Below are 15,772 nucleotides of genomic sequence, written 5' to 3' on the forward strand. Positions count from 1 at the left end.
GAACTACCAGCTATTACAGGAAAAAAACCCTAAATATTTCTCAAATATAGAAAATTTTATGTGAATTACTGCAACAGTCAACATTTTGCATGGAAAAAAGCAGAAGAATCTTGGCTACTGACATCCAGTTTTTTTGTGTGTGTCTGTGTGTGCAATAGGCTCCTTATTGCAGAGCAAAGTTGTTATTCCTGCTCTGCTGACTATCATACCAAACATAACAGGAGGTCACAAAGTATCATCTATCACTCCTCTGCAGCCCCACCCTCTCTGGAAACACCACACACAGACAGATGCTCATGCACCTGAGATTTCAAATTACAAGAATTCAATAATCTGAAAGAATCGTAAACAAAAGATCGACCAAGTGCTTCTAAACATGAGTTATCTTAAATAATTTATCCACCAATTAAAAGGAAGCCAAACAATCACTATAATATTCTAAAAGTCTAACAAAATTTCTTATAAAAAGTAAATGGTGGTTTCCTCTTTCTAATTAGGAAGATAATTAGCCCTTGCAGTACTGCCAAACTGCTTGCAGAAACATGAGCAGTAAAGCAGGACTTACTCCATGGACCAAAAAAAATCTCTTATAAAAGGTATTTTTCTGAGTTTACAACAAGTAAACAATGATGTGCAGGTACTCATGCAACACTGTACGTAAAAACCCACTGATGAACAAAATTAACTAGTCATGCAGAGACTGTTGATTTTAGTTAAGATACCCAAGGAACCATTATTCTAGAATCTTTTTCCATTCTGCTTTCATCCATTCAGAGATTACCACACACTAGTTCTCAGAGTAACAGCAGCTTCAGAACAAACAAACATTAAGCCACAACATGGGACAATGCTAGTATAACCCTGAAAAAACTTGATGCTACTGTAGGATTTTTATCTATAAAATCAAACTTTCTGTGGCTCAAGAATCAACTTGGAAGATGTACAAACACAACAGAACAGAACTTTTCCCCACCAGAAACTCAGATTGCTCAAGAACTCTGGGGCAACATCTCTGATCAGTTTCTACTGTATGGACAAGTCATCCACCACCTTCGACAGTTAAATTTCAAAGACTTGAAGCTCAGGCACTGTGAAAGTGTCATCTCCCTGTATGACACCTTCAAAAATTACACAGCTTTGTCATGTAGTTTTAAGATTTCAGGGATCTGCATCCACTGCTTGCTTAAGGAATATGCTGAACTACAAATCCACCTTCTCTTCTGCCCCAAAACTGTAATTTACATTGCTTATTTCAAGGATGTTGAATTTATACATCTTGACAAATTCCAATTCTCTTCAATATATACACATTTCCCCTGTATTTTCCATTACTTGTTCAGTGGTAACTTCATAGCAGCTGCACGAGAATTCCCACGCTGGACCCCCCCAGCCTCTGATGCCTCCGTCTCCTTGTAACCAAGGTAAGATGGTGACGCTGATTTTGGGTCATCCCAGTCATCATCCCAATCATCGTCATCAGCAGCTGCTGAAGTACAGGAGGGATCAGGGGACAGCGAAAGGAGAAAGTTACATAATTTCTCTTCAAAAACAGAAGCAGGTACTTCAGCACTCACATAAAAATAATCAACCAAGTAAATATATTAAAATCTCTTTCAGCCTTCTACTTTACTATTCCTTCTCAATTACCACTATCTCCATCAAATACAACCTGCAAAGCAGTGCACTAAAAATCCAGTGAGGGAGAAGAAAATAAAGAAAAAAAAATATGGAAGAGATGATGGTGTGTTAAGATGAACTCAATTGTGTTCCATATTCATAGACTCCAAGTTAGCATTCCCCAGTTATGGGTTCTCCCCTTAATTTAGGCTGTTACTAAAAAAGGTAGAGAAGCCTTCTGAAAAGCTAGTCACTTCTTAAAATTAAAATTTAAGAGACTATTCCTTCAAAGGCCTGAGAGCACAAATTCAAGGGAGTTTAAAAGTTTGTTATGCAAGCTGAACAACATGCCTGGGAATAGATCATGTATGTAAAAGACTTTGGTTTGTCAGATTTACATAAAAGTTTGCGGTGTTTGTTATTGTGGAACCAATTTTTTTGAAAATTATTTAATTTTTTTGAACCCCTACTAATTTAGTGTCCAGCTTACCCACATGGCAATGTGCTGTTAGGAAACTGGTTTGGTTTTGTTTTCTTAAATAAACCATGGTCTATAGTTATGAAAAATTAAATAGTTCTTACCTCTACTGCCCACCTACTCCAATTTATTAAGGAAAAGAAAGAGCATTATTAGCACACCTGGTCCTTGATATGCCTGTGGATGACCAAATGCTGCTGCTGCCTCCCAGTTATTTGAAGCGCTGTTTCTCTGGCCAGGTGCACTTTCAGGTTTCGCTGCCCAGCTGTCAACAGCATTTCCATTATCCCAGTTCCCAGACTTCCCAACGTTCCAGCTGGACCAAGGATCATTGGCAATGCTTGCCTACATTGTATGAAGACAAAAGTAAAGAAGAATTGCTGAAGAAATGACCAACAACCACGTACTTTCCTCTTGAAGTCTTTCACCTGTTGGTAGGCTGAGTTTGCATTCAGCACTTCACTTGGATTTAGAAGCAGCTGCCAAATCTTGCATTTCCAGCTACACAACTCTTGCATGCAGCAAGCACTGGGAAGAACTGCTCAGCTTTCCAACAATGTGACACCAATACATATTAATAAGAGTGCTTCTCCTCAGGGTAACTAAATTATTTGTTGCAACAGTATTAGGAAGCAATCTCACCCATGGTAATTATTTTACACTGACACCTTAGTAAGTATTGCACTTGTGAACTATTAATTACCTAAAGCCACGGGCTAATTAGCACATTTAAAACCAGAACTCAGAAGTCAAGAATTAGGTTTTTGTAAATACTTATTTTATCAAACTCAGATTAGTGGCTTTACTAAAAGCAAACAATAAATTTCCCATGCACACCATCACTACTGGTGTTGCAGTTAGGGAGTCAAAGCCTAACCTGATGAGCTTCCCTGTCAGAGCTTAACTCATTCACAGTGAAGATGGGGGAAGAAAAGAGACATCTGCCAGGGAACAGTCTGGTATCTGCCTGTAGACCTACTCTCTCAGCATAAGCTTGTGGTGAAGGCACTCACACACCCCCTTCTGCCAATGGTGCTGTGGAGGTGGAAACCTCAGTGAAGGAGTGCAGAGCAGACACACTAACTGCTGCATTTGGCAAGTTCATCTTGGCTCAATAGCTTAGCATCCTGCTCAGCTCCTTGATTTTAACAGTACACTTTGAAAAAGCATTGACTAGTTAAGTGTAGTCTACTCCAGACACTTAATGCAGAGACTTGCCAGCAGAAAGAAAAACTGCACACATATCGAAACCCATACACCCAAAGTGTAGGAGGAAGAAAGAGAAGAGGAAGGAAAGCAAACAAAGCTGAGAAGGCTTGTTTTGTTCAGCAGAGGGAGAAAGTGAGTTTTGTAAAAACAAATCTCAAATCCTACTGATGCAAGTTCATTATTTTTACCATGAAGAAGCATATAGAAGAAAGAGTGCCTTATATAAATTAATTGCTATTAGACTACAACATTTACATGTATCTTAGAACATTTGCCAATACAGGAAATTTAATAAAACTCCCACTAAAAATTAAATTATTATCTGCAAAAATGTTGCATAAGTGTCTTACACAAAAATGGTACAGCTACTCCACATCCCAATTTTTTCCACTAAATATTCTTTAATCCCATTTTAACTTTGATGATCTACTTAGGAATAAGAAGTCTCCCTTCAGTTTTTCCCTAAATAAAGTCATCTGACAGACAGATTTTATAGACAGTATCAAATCATAAAGACTCAAAAATTATGTTATTACATAACACATTTATATATTTAGGTTCACAACTCCTTACAGGATGTGGAAATTAAGACCAAGCCCCCAAGCTGGGGAGAAAAATCACCATTCACAAGACTCACAAGTGCGTCAGTGAGTCTCTAGGAATTGAGAGAGAGAGAGACAGATTATGTGGAAAGCTTCTATAGTGATAGCTTGGGATTTTTTTTTTTTTTTTGAGAATGAAACTGATGCAAGAACATTATTCCCTGAGGGAGCAACACTCTTGGATAGCTGATACCCAGTGCTACTTCGAGCAAATTACAAAGATAACTTATACTAGTCTGCTCTCTTCCTATTTTCACCTGGTATGAGACTGTAAAGAGAAATAACCACATGTGGCATTAGCCAGAGCTCATTCCTGGCTAATGGAAACACACAGGGCTGGGGCCCAACCAAAGCATGCTTGATTCTAACATAACTTGAAGCACCTAGAAAAGTGCAGACCTAGAAAAGACTAGTCTGCATAATATTAACGTACCAATACTTCTGCAATATATGTTTTGCTGATCACTAGCAAATGAAAGTCCAGAAGTGGCATGATCACCAAAAGACTGAGTAAAGTTTTCCTCTTTTCTGTAGTAGTTCATATGAAATCTGGTACATGAGTAAACGGTAAAGAAACCTTAAAATCTGCTGCAAAAAAAGAGGAGGGCAATAATATTGACACTACTAAAGAATGACTGTCAGGAGCAATCATCACATTCACAGACAAATGCTGATATACACAGATGCTGTACAGCAAAGGGAAATGTATTAATTAAATTGTGCTCCCAGATGCCTTATCTCCATGTACCTAGATGGAAGCACTTCAAATCAGAAAAATTTACTTCAAAAGTGTCCAAGAAAGCCGTGGGGTAAGCTCTTCCCCTAGGTGTATCACCTATAGGCTATAAAAGGGGTGGAATATACTATTCTCTCCTCTGTTCCTCTCAACCAAAGGATCCCCATTTCTTCTGAAGCACTGGGGAAGAGAGTAAGAGATGGTTTAGGAATCTATACATCACAACTTTCAAGGAGCACTTACAGGACCCTCTTCAACCTTCTTGAAATGTTTTCCTACATGCATACATACTGTGGACACTCCTAAGTGGCAGAAAACATGGAGAAGGGCTCAGGAGTCAGGCCTGCCATCCTCAAGGTCTTGGAGCATCATGGAGGATCAGCTAAAGACACAGCAGTTATTAAAAAGGTCTCTCAGCCCCAATGAGCAGTTCTGTGCATTTCAGCCACTGAATCTTCATACAAGAAATCATTTGTGTGGCCTAGCTCTGGCTGAATAAACCCTAATTAAACCTCAAGTATTTTGCATCAAGCCACATTGTTACAGCTTTAGTTTTCCATAACTGAAATTGATAATCCTGTGATATTTCCTTAGTGAAGGAAGGTGAAGAGCCCTTGCAAGAAGCTGATATTTAGTCAAAATTTGATACAGCACACCTAATATCCAAGTGTTCAAGCCTTCTCAAATGTACACAAAAAGAATTGCCACACCCCACAACTAAGAAATAGCCTTCAAATCAAACATTGCAACTCCTTGCTCCCCAAGGTATATCAGCCACAGCACATTTTCCAAAGACTGATTAGGAGAGCAGAGCTCAACCCACGGGTGATTCAAACAAGTACAATGAGATTAAATTTAAGGATAAACTCCTAAAAGGCAGCTGATTCACCCTTATGTAGACTACTAGGTACTTGCTCACTCCTACTGTCCTAGGAGTAAAAACAAGACAAAAGGGCTATGCTGGGAACTGACAACAGAGGGACCCATTGCTGAATGTTCTAAGAGGATTCCACTAAGGGCAGATTCAAGCTCACTACAGAAACAGATCACTACTCGTGGGGCCTAGAGGATGGGAAGAGAAGCCTAGAATGTTTTTAAAGATCTAATAATAGTTGAATGAGAAAAAATTACACCACAACAGAAAAATCCTCAGCTTGGAAGTGGAATGTCAGTACCTTTACCAAATGAATAATGAACTAAATAGAAGTGACATATTTGCTCTTTTCCAGAGAATTCAAAGCTATTGTAAAGACAGTAAAGCTAAGATGAGGCACTGAGGTATCTCTCTGTCCTGGCTAAAAATCTTTATTTGCTCTCCTGGCCAACTAATTTGTTTCTGGCAGACTCCTTCCTCATATTAATGAATGCCCCTGATGGACAAATAGGTCCATTCTACTGCTGAAGGACAAAAGCCAAAACAAGCACAATGTTCAAATGGTAAAACTAATTTAGGTACCCAGAAAGACCTAGGTGAAGTGTGCCATCAAAAATAATGACCTCCAACTGTAAGAAATACATCTTGAAATCTACTCAGAGACAGAAGCCATGCTGAAGCAGTGAGTAGCAAAAGTAAGCCTGATCAGATCAAGGGAAGTTCAGGACAGCCAAAGCTGCAATGAGAAGCGTTATGCTCTTGAAGAGGGGTTTAAAAGAGACAGACAGCACAGAGCAATGGCAGAAAACACAAGAAAAGTCAAGGTGACTCAGTTCAATAGCTCACAGGAATGAACATACCTCTCCAGTTTTATAGCTGCCTTAGTTACCTGCATGGAAACAAAGCCTTAAGCATACTCAGACATTACACTAAACTTCTTTGGATAACAGTCTCTGATAGACACATTTCAAAAAACCCCAAACAACTGAGTATATAGACAGACACCTTAAAAATCAAGTGTTTTTCTCCATGAAGAAAGATGAAGGGCTAAAAGCCTATTCTGCAGCAATCACAGAACTGCATTCACTGTGCTGTTTAAGATAGAACAAGTGTGCACATTAGCAGATAACTGAAGCAGCTGCCATACCTACAATATCTTATGGCTAAGCTTTCTTCTTGGTAGATAATTATGTTAGCATTGTGGTCCAGGGCATTTCTTCCACTTCTGAAGGAAGGCCCTCTTTTTCATAGTACAACACAAACATCCTTAAAGAAATCCTCTAGGAAAAGCAAAAGTGGAGATGGGCTAGATTTTAAAGAATAGCCAACTTTATGGATTTAGATACTAGAATGTTCCCTCAGATAAATACTTGACAGCAACATGACCTCCGGAAGCAGCTGCCAAGGAAGCTGTAGTAATGCTGTTCTAGGAACCCATCTGTCTTTCAGCCACTCCTGTCTTCTCACTTCCTTCCTGAGGAAACAATCATCCAACACTTCCACTACCAATCCCACTGCCCCCTTCAAAACTCTGCACCAGAGCAGGGCTTTGCAGCCTCAAACAACCCAAAGCCCAGACACAACTACTGGACACTCCCTGTTTTCAGCAGAAAATAAATTTAAACCACCAGTGGACAAACTGAGATAGCAGCATGAGCACAGCTGTTCGTTTTTTGTTCTTTTCCTGTTTCAAATCCCATTTCCTTACCTATAAGCTTATTCACAACCAAACTGGACTAGGGGCTGTATTGCCTGTGCACAGTGCAGGCACAGGATTTCCATCTATCATCTCCTGATTCAGCACAAAAAAATCCATCTTTGAAGTATGGAATGGTGTTTTAGAAAGATACATAATTTAGACTTGAGTAAAGAATACTGAGTGATGAGGGGAGGGAAAACACATCCATTGTCACCCTGACTGCTTCAGGGAAATTTTTTTTTAATTAAAGTTTGCTTAATTTCAAATTTCAGACACTAAAAATTCTATATAATTTATTCAATGGAGTTCTCTCAGGTTTCTGTTTTTGTTATTCACACCTGCATATGTAAATGACAATCAAGTCACTTCTTTATATCCTTGTCTTCTCTTAAGCTGATTTCAACTCTTAATGGTTTTTTATTGAAACACAGATGAGAAATTTCAGACAGTTTTCTAAGTAGCAATCACAGCAATGCCAGAAAGTGAAGAAAGACTCCCTGTTCCTCTTTGATGTTGACTTGTGTCATCTAGACATCCTAGGATCCGGCTACAAAGATTAAACAAGGTTTTATCCTTCCTTTTTGGGAAAAGTACTCTATTTTTATTTGGAAACAGAGAAGGGGGTGCCCCTAGTTGTCTTTTTTTTTTTTTTTTTTGAGGAATTTAAGAGTGTTACTGCCCATTTTCAGTTTATCACTTTCAACTACAAATGCCCATGATTCTACTTTAAAAGAAGTGCTCAGTGAGAAAAAAAAAACCCAAACCAAATCACCACCAAAAACAAACAAACAAACAAACAAACAAACAAACCCCCAAAACAACAAGAAAAAACAACTCAGGAAGGAAATGACATATTGCAGTAAGCCCCCTGCCACGGTGCAGGGGAATGTGCAACATATGGCACTGTAAGTTTGCAGGTTAGCAGAAATGCTAACAATCCCAGGCACCAGTACAGGCTGGGGACTGACCTGCTGGGAAGCAGCTCTGCAGAGAAGGACCTGGAGATCCTGGTGGAAACAAGGTGTCCATGAGCCAGCAGTGTGTCCTGGTGGCCAAGAAGGCCAATGGCACCCTGGGTGCATCAGAAAGAGCATTGCCAGCAGGTTGAGGGAGGTGATGCTGCCCATCTGCTCAGCCCTGGTGAGGCCTCATCTGGAGAGCTGCGCCCAGTTCTGGGCTCCTCAGCACAAGAGAGACATGGAGCCCTTGGAGCAGATCCAAAAGAGGCTACAAAGCTGATTAAGGGACTGGAGCACCTCTCTTATGAGGAAAGGCTGAGGGAGCTGGGCCTGTTCAGCCTTGAGAAGAGATGACTGAGGGGACCTCATCAATGTCTATGAGTATCTGAAGGGAGGGTGCCAAGAGGATGGGTCCAGGCTCTGTTCAGTGGTGCCCAGCAATAGGACAAGGGGCAGTGAGCAGAAAATGATGCACAGGAAGTTCCACCTGAGCAGAAGGAAGAATTTCTTCACTGTGTGAGTGACTGTGCACTGGGAACAGGTTGCCCAGAGAGGTTGTGGGGTCCTCCTCACTGGAGATAGCCAAAAACCATCTGGACACAGTTCTGCACCATGTGCTCCAGGATGACCCTGCTTGAGTTGAGAGGTCAAACCAGACCCACTGTGGTCTCTTCCAGCCTGACCCATTCTGCAATTCTATGAATCAGACAAGGAAAAAAAGCATACCAACACTGTAAATTGTGGAAAACTCTTTCAATAGTAATATTTTGCCTGAGGGTATGGGTGCAGATGAAGGCAATGAGTGATCACAGTATTACACCAGTTTAACAACTTCCTGCCTAAACCTTGGCATTCCACTGGATCATCCACAAAAAAACTCAACACAACTCTGTAATTGGAATTGATAAAATCACTGTCATATGTTGATGGTTATTTTTTAATATGTAAATGTGATTCATTTCAAAACAAGCAAGCCACTGTTTTCAGTACTGTAGAGAAGCCATTGCCTTGTATTTTGCTTTAATGAAAGTTAGTCACAAATTCCTGTTACCAGTCTGAATGCAGGTGGTGGAGGCAAAAGAGTTGCTCTCAAATCACATGCAGCAATAGAGGATTTTATAGTGTCATTATCTGTAACAGGAACTAGAAGTTACAACTGTAATTGTAGCTCCCTTGGCGAACCTACCTGCATACTTTATATGATAATTTAGCACACTGGTTTAACAAGACAAACTGGACCTAGTCAAGTACAAATGAGTTACATTTCCTGTGATGATACTTCTCCTTTACTACACACACAGATTCATCAGAGAACAGAAATGTTCTCTGTTACATTTATTAACATGCATGTCAGAATTTCCTCATAAGTAGAATACTGCACTTTTAATAGAAGCACTATATTTATTTTCTTTAATCTTAGCATTTATTGCTACTCCCAGCAATTCAGGGAGGAGGAGTGGGAGTTATGGTATGCAAAATTAACAACAATAATTTACCTTTCCAGCACTTCATTGAAAAAGCCTGAAAGATATGAAGTAAAATTTTGGGAATAACTTCCTTGGTGCTCTCCTTACGCATGTTCAACAACTTATGTCTGCATACCAGGTAACTTGAGTTGCCTCAGCTCTTGGACATCAAACTAAGTGTTTTCACTAACTACTTATTCATCCTGCCTATAAGCAAGTCCCACAGCTTTTGGAAGGGAAAGGATTTTGCATACATACAAATCCATTTTTCTCACTTTGCTTCTGTGAGAGAAACTATGCCAACTGATTTCACTCTCACCGTTGGATAAAGCAATACAAACATCAGAGGTTTCTGTTAAATGCTTCCTGACCTATCCATGAGGCCTTGCTGCTCTGCTGAAGATACCAAAACATGTGGATTCTCTAGGGTCAACATGAATCAATGGAAAAATCTGTAATTCACAAAAATGCTAACTCTCAGGATACTTATTTTATCCCAAACTAAGAAGAACTGTACAGTCATCTTCATCAAGAACTAGACGTGGCAGTGATTAGAGAATCAGTATCAAGAAAAGGGAACAAACTCTTCTACAAATGCAACATACAGTTTGGTACAAGAACTATTTTTGTATCTTAAATACAGGGAAGCCACATCTACAGCCCCTGCGTCAATGAAGCTGTGATCCACTTCCACCCTGAAACAGAGAAGCAGTAGCCCAATTTATTTTCATTTATACATCTCTAATACTAGCTTTCTATTCAGCAGAGAAGGGAAAAACAAAGAAAGAAAGCAAAAAGGCTATGCTGAGCTCTAGAAGGAAGGGAGGAGAAACCACACAAACTAAAATATACAGAATACTAAAGTTTATAGCATTTCTATCCGCTGTTCAAGGCTGCAGGTTACACAGGCTGGAAACAGCTGGACTACATTGTGACAAGCTGTACATACAGTCTGCTTATGAACCACTCATGAAATTGCTGAAATTACTGTACAGACAGTGTTTTAATTTCCCAACAAAAAGAAGTAGCTTGCACCAATATAGCAGTAACAAAATCTAAATAATTCAGATAAACACCATCATTAAAAGAGAGCTGCTACTTATTCACAGCTTTTAAAGCATTTTAGGTTAGATAAATGAAAAAATACCACAAGCTGTGGCTCAGAATAGGGGAAGAGATATCACTGCTGTTAAAACAGCAGTCTCTGAACCTGAAACACAAACCAAATAAATGCAAATACATCCTTAACTAGAGAAGCACTAATCTTGACCACCAGAAAAAACCCCAAACCAACCCAGCTGGAGGAGACAACTCAGAATGAATTTTACATTACTGATTGTATTTCCATACATACTTAAATTATGAAGGCTCCAAACATTACCAAGATAATAACCTCTTCATCAGCTGCAATAAGAAACACTATCTAGAAGTGTGAAAGAGAATATCCTCTACTGCTACAGCCTCTGGAATAAACTCAGCATCAAAGAAATATTATAAGAGAAAAACATGTGATGCATTTTACATCAAAAATGATGATCTTTTTGTTCACTATTTGAGAGGTTCACTTGGCTTAACCTGACAAAATTTGTATTCATTTCAGTGCCATTATTATTCCAATACCAACAGAGTCTACAAGTAACTTACTTTATGTATAAATATATATATATATATATGCAACTCTAACCAATAGGAATAGCATAAGTGCTGATATACTTACTCACTGTCTGTTCCAAATGACAGACTGAAATTAGCACCTTGCATTGCCACTCAGAGGCAGTGGACTGACAGAGAAGAAAGATTACTCATTCTGTCTGCTCTCTATATCCAAGAGCTACCAAGTCAAAACAGCATGAGACTTAGAAAAGCCAAGCCAAACCTCCATCCTTGGCAACTAAGGCTTCCTTAAATTGTATTTTCATGAATAATTTTTTAAAGCTTTTCAGACATGAAAGCACAAATGTTACAGGCAGATGCAACAGTAAATTCTCCTATCTGCTTATCTTCTTCTAAGTGTGTGAATAGCTACCTTGAGTCAAATTTTTCCCTCATTTTGTGTTTAATTAGCTTCACTGCTTTCACGTCCCCAGCATCTTCTCAGATAGCTCTTTAAAAGAGCAGCTGCAGACTTTATCAAAGCAGCCATTGCTGGGACAGTGCTGATGCAAGGAATGAGCTGGAGAGAGTGAACTGCCCAGGGTCAGGTACAATTTTTCTCCTTAGGAATTATCTCTGTGCCCCTTTTCTACTGTCACTTTACATCTGTGCAACCCCAGGCAGGGTACAATATCTAAGTGTTGCTGTGGTTACTGAGTCCTTCTAACTGAAGAAAAGGAAGGGAAAGAAACTGCTTTTAATAAATGCTCTTTAATTACTTCTCAGGAGATTATCTGCTAAACAACAACAAAAACTTTCTTAAGGAAATAGACAGAGAGCAGACAGGGATAGAAAAGAGACAGGGAGCAGAACTGTGTTGGAGTCAATGATGTTTCCTTAACACCAAAAAATTATGGTTTCCAGAGTAGGAAACCAAAAGTCTCTTGTTTGACTGGAAAGCAAAAAGGGATGGGGGAAGAAGGAGAAGAGTTGCTATTTATCTTCCTGAGCAATGGTTATGCATGATGGGGCTCTGCTTTCCTGGAGATGGCTGAACACCTGAATGCCCACGGGAAGCAGAGAATGAATGCCTTATTTTGCTTTGCCTGTATGTGAAGCTTTTGCTTTACCTACTATGCTGTCTCTATCTCCACCCAAGAGTTTACCCATGTTTACCCTTCTTGTTCTCTCCCCCACTCCTCTCAGGGGGTAATAAGCTGCTTGAGCTGCCTACCAGGGTTAAATCACAACACTCTAGTTTAACTGGGCCCCTTAAAACAGAAAAGGAAAAAGCACCACACTCACATTTCAACTCAGCCAGATCTATTATTTTTAATAAAGCTTGGCATTGAAAGACTATACAACAACCTGGTTTGGGTCTTTTTTACTTACTGTTAGAAGAATGGAAGGAATTCTAAGAATTATAACATCTTCCGACTTACTGAATTGGGGAGTGGGGGCGTTGTGCCACCATGCGTATGTGAGAGTGACAATGTTTATACAAAGCAATTTCTTCAATACAACAGTACTAAGAAAAAATCCTAAATCATGCTGTTTATTTAGAATTGCTTTTATAAAGATTTCTTGTAATGAACTTGCAACCTCACCATGTTACTGCAAAATATAATAGATATCATCAAATATCAGCATTTAGGAATATTGCTATATCTTACTCAGTCTACCAGACTAATCTATCTACAAATATTTTAGTTTCCACTACAGTGCTACCTCCAGCATCCATTCCCCTTACACTGACACACAATTTATCATTTTTCTTAACTCTCCAGAGCCTGATGTGAGTTTTGTTTAAGATTAAAAACTTTGTATATTGACCTAGTTGGTCATTAAAGCTTTGAACAGGCTGTGCATCTGAACTCAAGTCGAAGTGCCTCAGTGAACTCATGTTGAAAAACATAAATGTTACTGCAACCAAATTCAGAGTAATACATCTAGGAAGAAGGGCCATACCCCAAAGTAGGAGATAGTGTTCTTATTGAAAGTGGCTCTTATTGAAAGAGACATGTCAGTTTGCAGGGGATGAGTGGCTCAGCCTGACCTCCTGGTGCAGCATTACCGGAAACAATGCAATCCTTCTCTCCATCGGGTGTTTCCACACCGGTGCAGCAATGTCAGATCTGTCTGACACTGTGTGATCGATGCACACAGGAGCAATGCGCACACTTCATAGACACAAGATCAAAGTCACTGCAGAAGAAAGCTTGCTTTTCTTCCTGAGAGCAAGAAAATAGGGTCTTGCACCACACAGATAGAATGAACAGACAGAATTTCTTAATTAAGAAGACAATTAGCCACAGAATTCTTGCAAAGAGAAAATGCCTGCACTAGAGAGTTCTCTGATCTGGGAGAAAGGCCTAACAGTCAAAAGTGGAAGCCAGAACTGCTTCCAGACTGCTTAGTATACAAATTAAAATCCCATTAGCAATAAGCCACTAGAAAAAACTACCAGATATATGTCAGAAGCTGCGAAACCAGTACTCAAATCAAGATCTACAATTTTCTAGAAATAGCAGTTACTGAACTCAGTTAAAGAAAAAAAAGACTTGTGAAAATGAAAATAACTTTTGACATAAAACCCTGACCACACAACAGAATGGTTCCTCCTATGGCAAAAAATCATGAAAACTGAAGACCTAAAGACACCAGCCTGATGAAGGCTTCCCCTGCATCTTGCATGGCCTTGACTCCATCCAGGTGCACACTGTCCTCCTCTCTCCCCCTCTTCATGTCAGTAATATAGTTTTACCTTAATGCACTACAGTACAGTGGTCCCCTCAGCTATCTCACACAGCATTTGAAGGATAACTGAGAGGAACAGGACACTTCTAAGAGTAGGGCACTGATGCAAATGTGACAAGCTGTTTTCATGAAGTTACCCTTTTCCAAAATCTATGAAAAACCCCGCAATCCGTATATATTACAGGGACAATACACTGTTGATCTTCTGTAAACTACAGTGTAAAGTGACCCCATTTTCAAGCTTTTCACTGCTCTAGAAATGCAACTTCCAAAACTAGATTGCCAAAGTAATTCTCTATTATTTAGAATATAAGAGATTTTAACCTTTATTTTATAACTTTATTTTAACCTTTCCCACTGCAGAGACAAGACCTTTTCTATTCTCTTCTCCAAGCACAAGCACAATGTGTTAAGCACAAAACAAGCTCTGACAGATACCTCGATTCCCATTCAAAATATTCGGTGTATTAGATTAGTAAGTAATTCTTCCGAGATCAAATTAAGTTATGTTTCTCCTCTGAGAAACAGTCCTCTCTGATTTGGCAGCAAGTAGCTGCTGCAAATATCTCAAGCCTTCTCAGATGCAAAGTTTTGCTAGAAACACTACAGTAGGAAAAAAATGGGGCAAGGGTAACAGACAGCAAGGCAGAAAAGAGGTTCCCCATTTTGCACTCAAACTACTGCAGTTTTTACTGAGGCAAAACTAACCTATAATCAAAACCTTTGGCTCAGTCTGACATGAAAAACTCACGAAGCATTTAATGAATTCTGTGTTTAGCCTTACATATTAACTGGCTATCAATTAAAAAAAATAAACATTGAGACAGTCACAGTGAGGTTTGGAGTCCTCTGGTGAGAACATGCAATCTCAAAATAACAATCCTGGCATTGTCCTGCTGACTACAAGGAAGCCCAAATCAAACACTCTACAGTCAATGAACAACATTCACTGTCATACAAAAATGTCCCCATGCAGAGTTTTCAAAGGATCCCACTTCATGACAAAGTCCTGTGGTGCAATTAAGAAAACTAATAACTGATATTTAACTGACCTACAAACCAGGTGTGTCCCCCCAGCTGTTACCATAAGTAATGCATTTACTTCCCAACACAGATGACCTTTGCATGCTGCTGTAGGAAAAAAAATGCAGATTTTGTTCTTCCGTTGACCTATGGACTTCAAAATGTTTAACTTCCTACATGTGGGACATGCACCAGTCTGCAGACCATAAAAAACCACTTCTGTTTAAGATAATGTGTCCTCACATATCTAACCTGGAACTAAATATTTGCTGCTTAATGAACTGGTGCACCAGGCAAAAATCTATGAATAGAGGAACAAAAATATTCTTGCAGCAAACTGAAAGTCAGCCTCTTCTCCAACTGATAATGCATGAATTTACTTCATCTTTTTTAGTCCAAGAAACTACTCTTACTCAAATTCTGAGGAAGAAATATATCCATTCACTCTGGCTGCTGATGTATAGTTTCCCTAATTGTATAAAACATCAAAAAAAGAAAGCTCTGGTTCCTTAATAAGGTTAGCATACTAAAAGAAGTAGCTTGAAAATAAAATACATTTGCTAAGAGTGCACTTCCACATACAGAGACTGAAGTAGTCACAGATTTATATCATTGCAGACTGGAAAGAATGAAAATGCTCCATTTCTGAAAGTGTTAAGACTACTAAATTTTCCAGCAGTGACAGTTTCTGACCAGTCACACACATCATTAATATTCAACAAAAACGTTCCCTAATGAAAACACAATTATTTTAATTAG

General features: G+C 39.2%; 1 protein-coding gene across 2 annotated transcripts in view; it reads right to left on the minus strand.

Moving 5' to 3' along the window:
* SNX9 (sorting nexin 9) overlaps positions 1 to 15,772 on the minus strand; it is a 61,031-nt gene that overhangs the window by 22,699 nt on the left and 22,560 nt on the right. Inside the window, exons 5-6 of one of the 2 annotated variants that reach the window (XM_074537681.1) lie at positions 2,257 to 2,440; positions 1,333 to 1,483 (exon numbers count right to left, since the gene is read on the minus strand). In XM_074537681.1, coding sequence (XP_074393782.1) covers positions 1,333 to 1,483; positions 2,257 to 2,440 — 335 coding nt within the window. Of the gene's footprint in view, positions 1 to 1,332; positions 1,487 to 2,256; positions 2,441 to 15,772 lie in introns of both variants that reach the window. The other variant, XM_074537680.1, reaches the window with a different exon arrangement.

Source organism: Zonotrichia albicollis, chromosome 3, assembly GCF_047830755.1.
Source record: "Zonotrichia albicollis isolate bZonAlb1 chromosome 3, bZonAlb1.hap1, whole genome shotgun sequence".
NCBI classification, from domain to species: domain Eukaryota; kingdom Metazoa; phylum Chordata; class Aves; order Passeriformes; family Passerellidae; genus Zonotrichia; species Zonotrichia albicollis.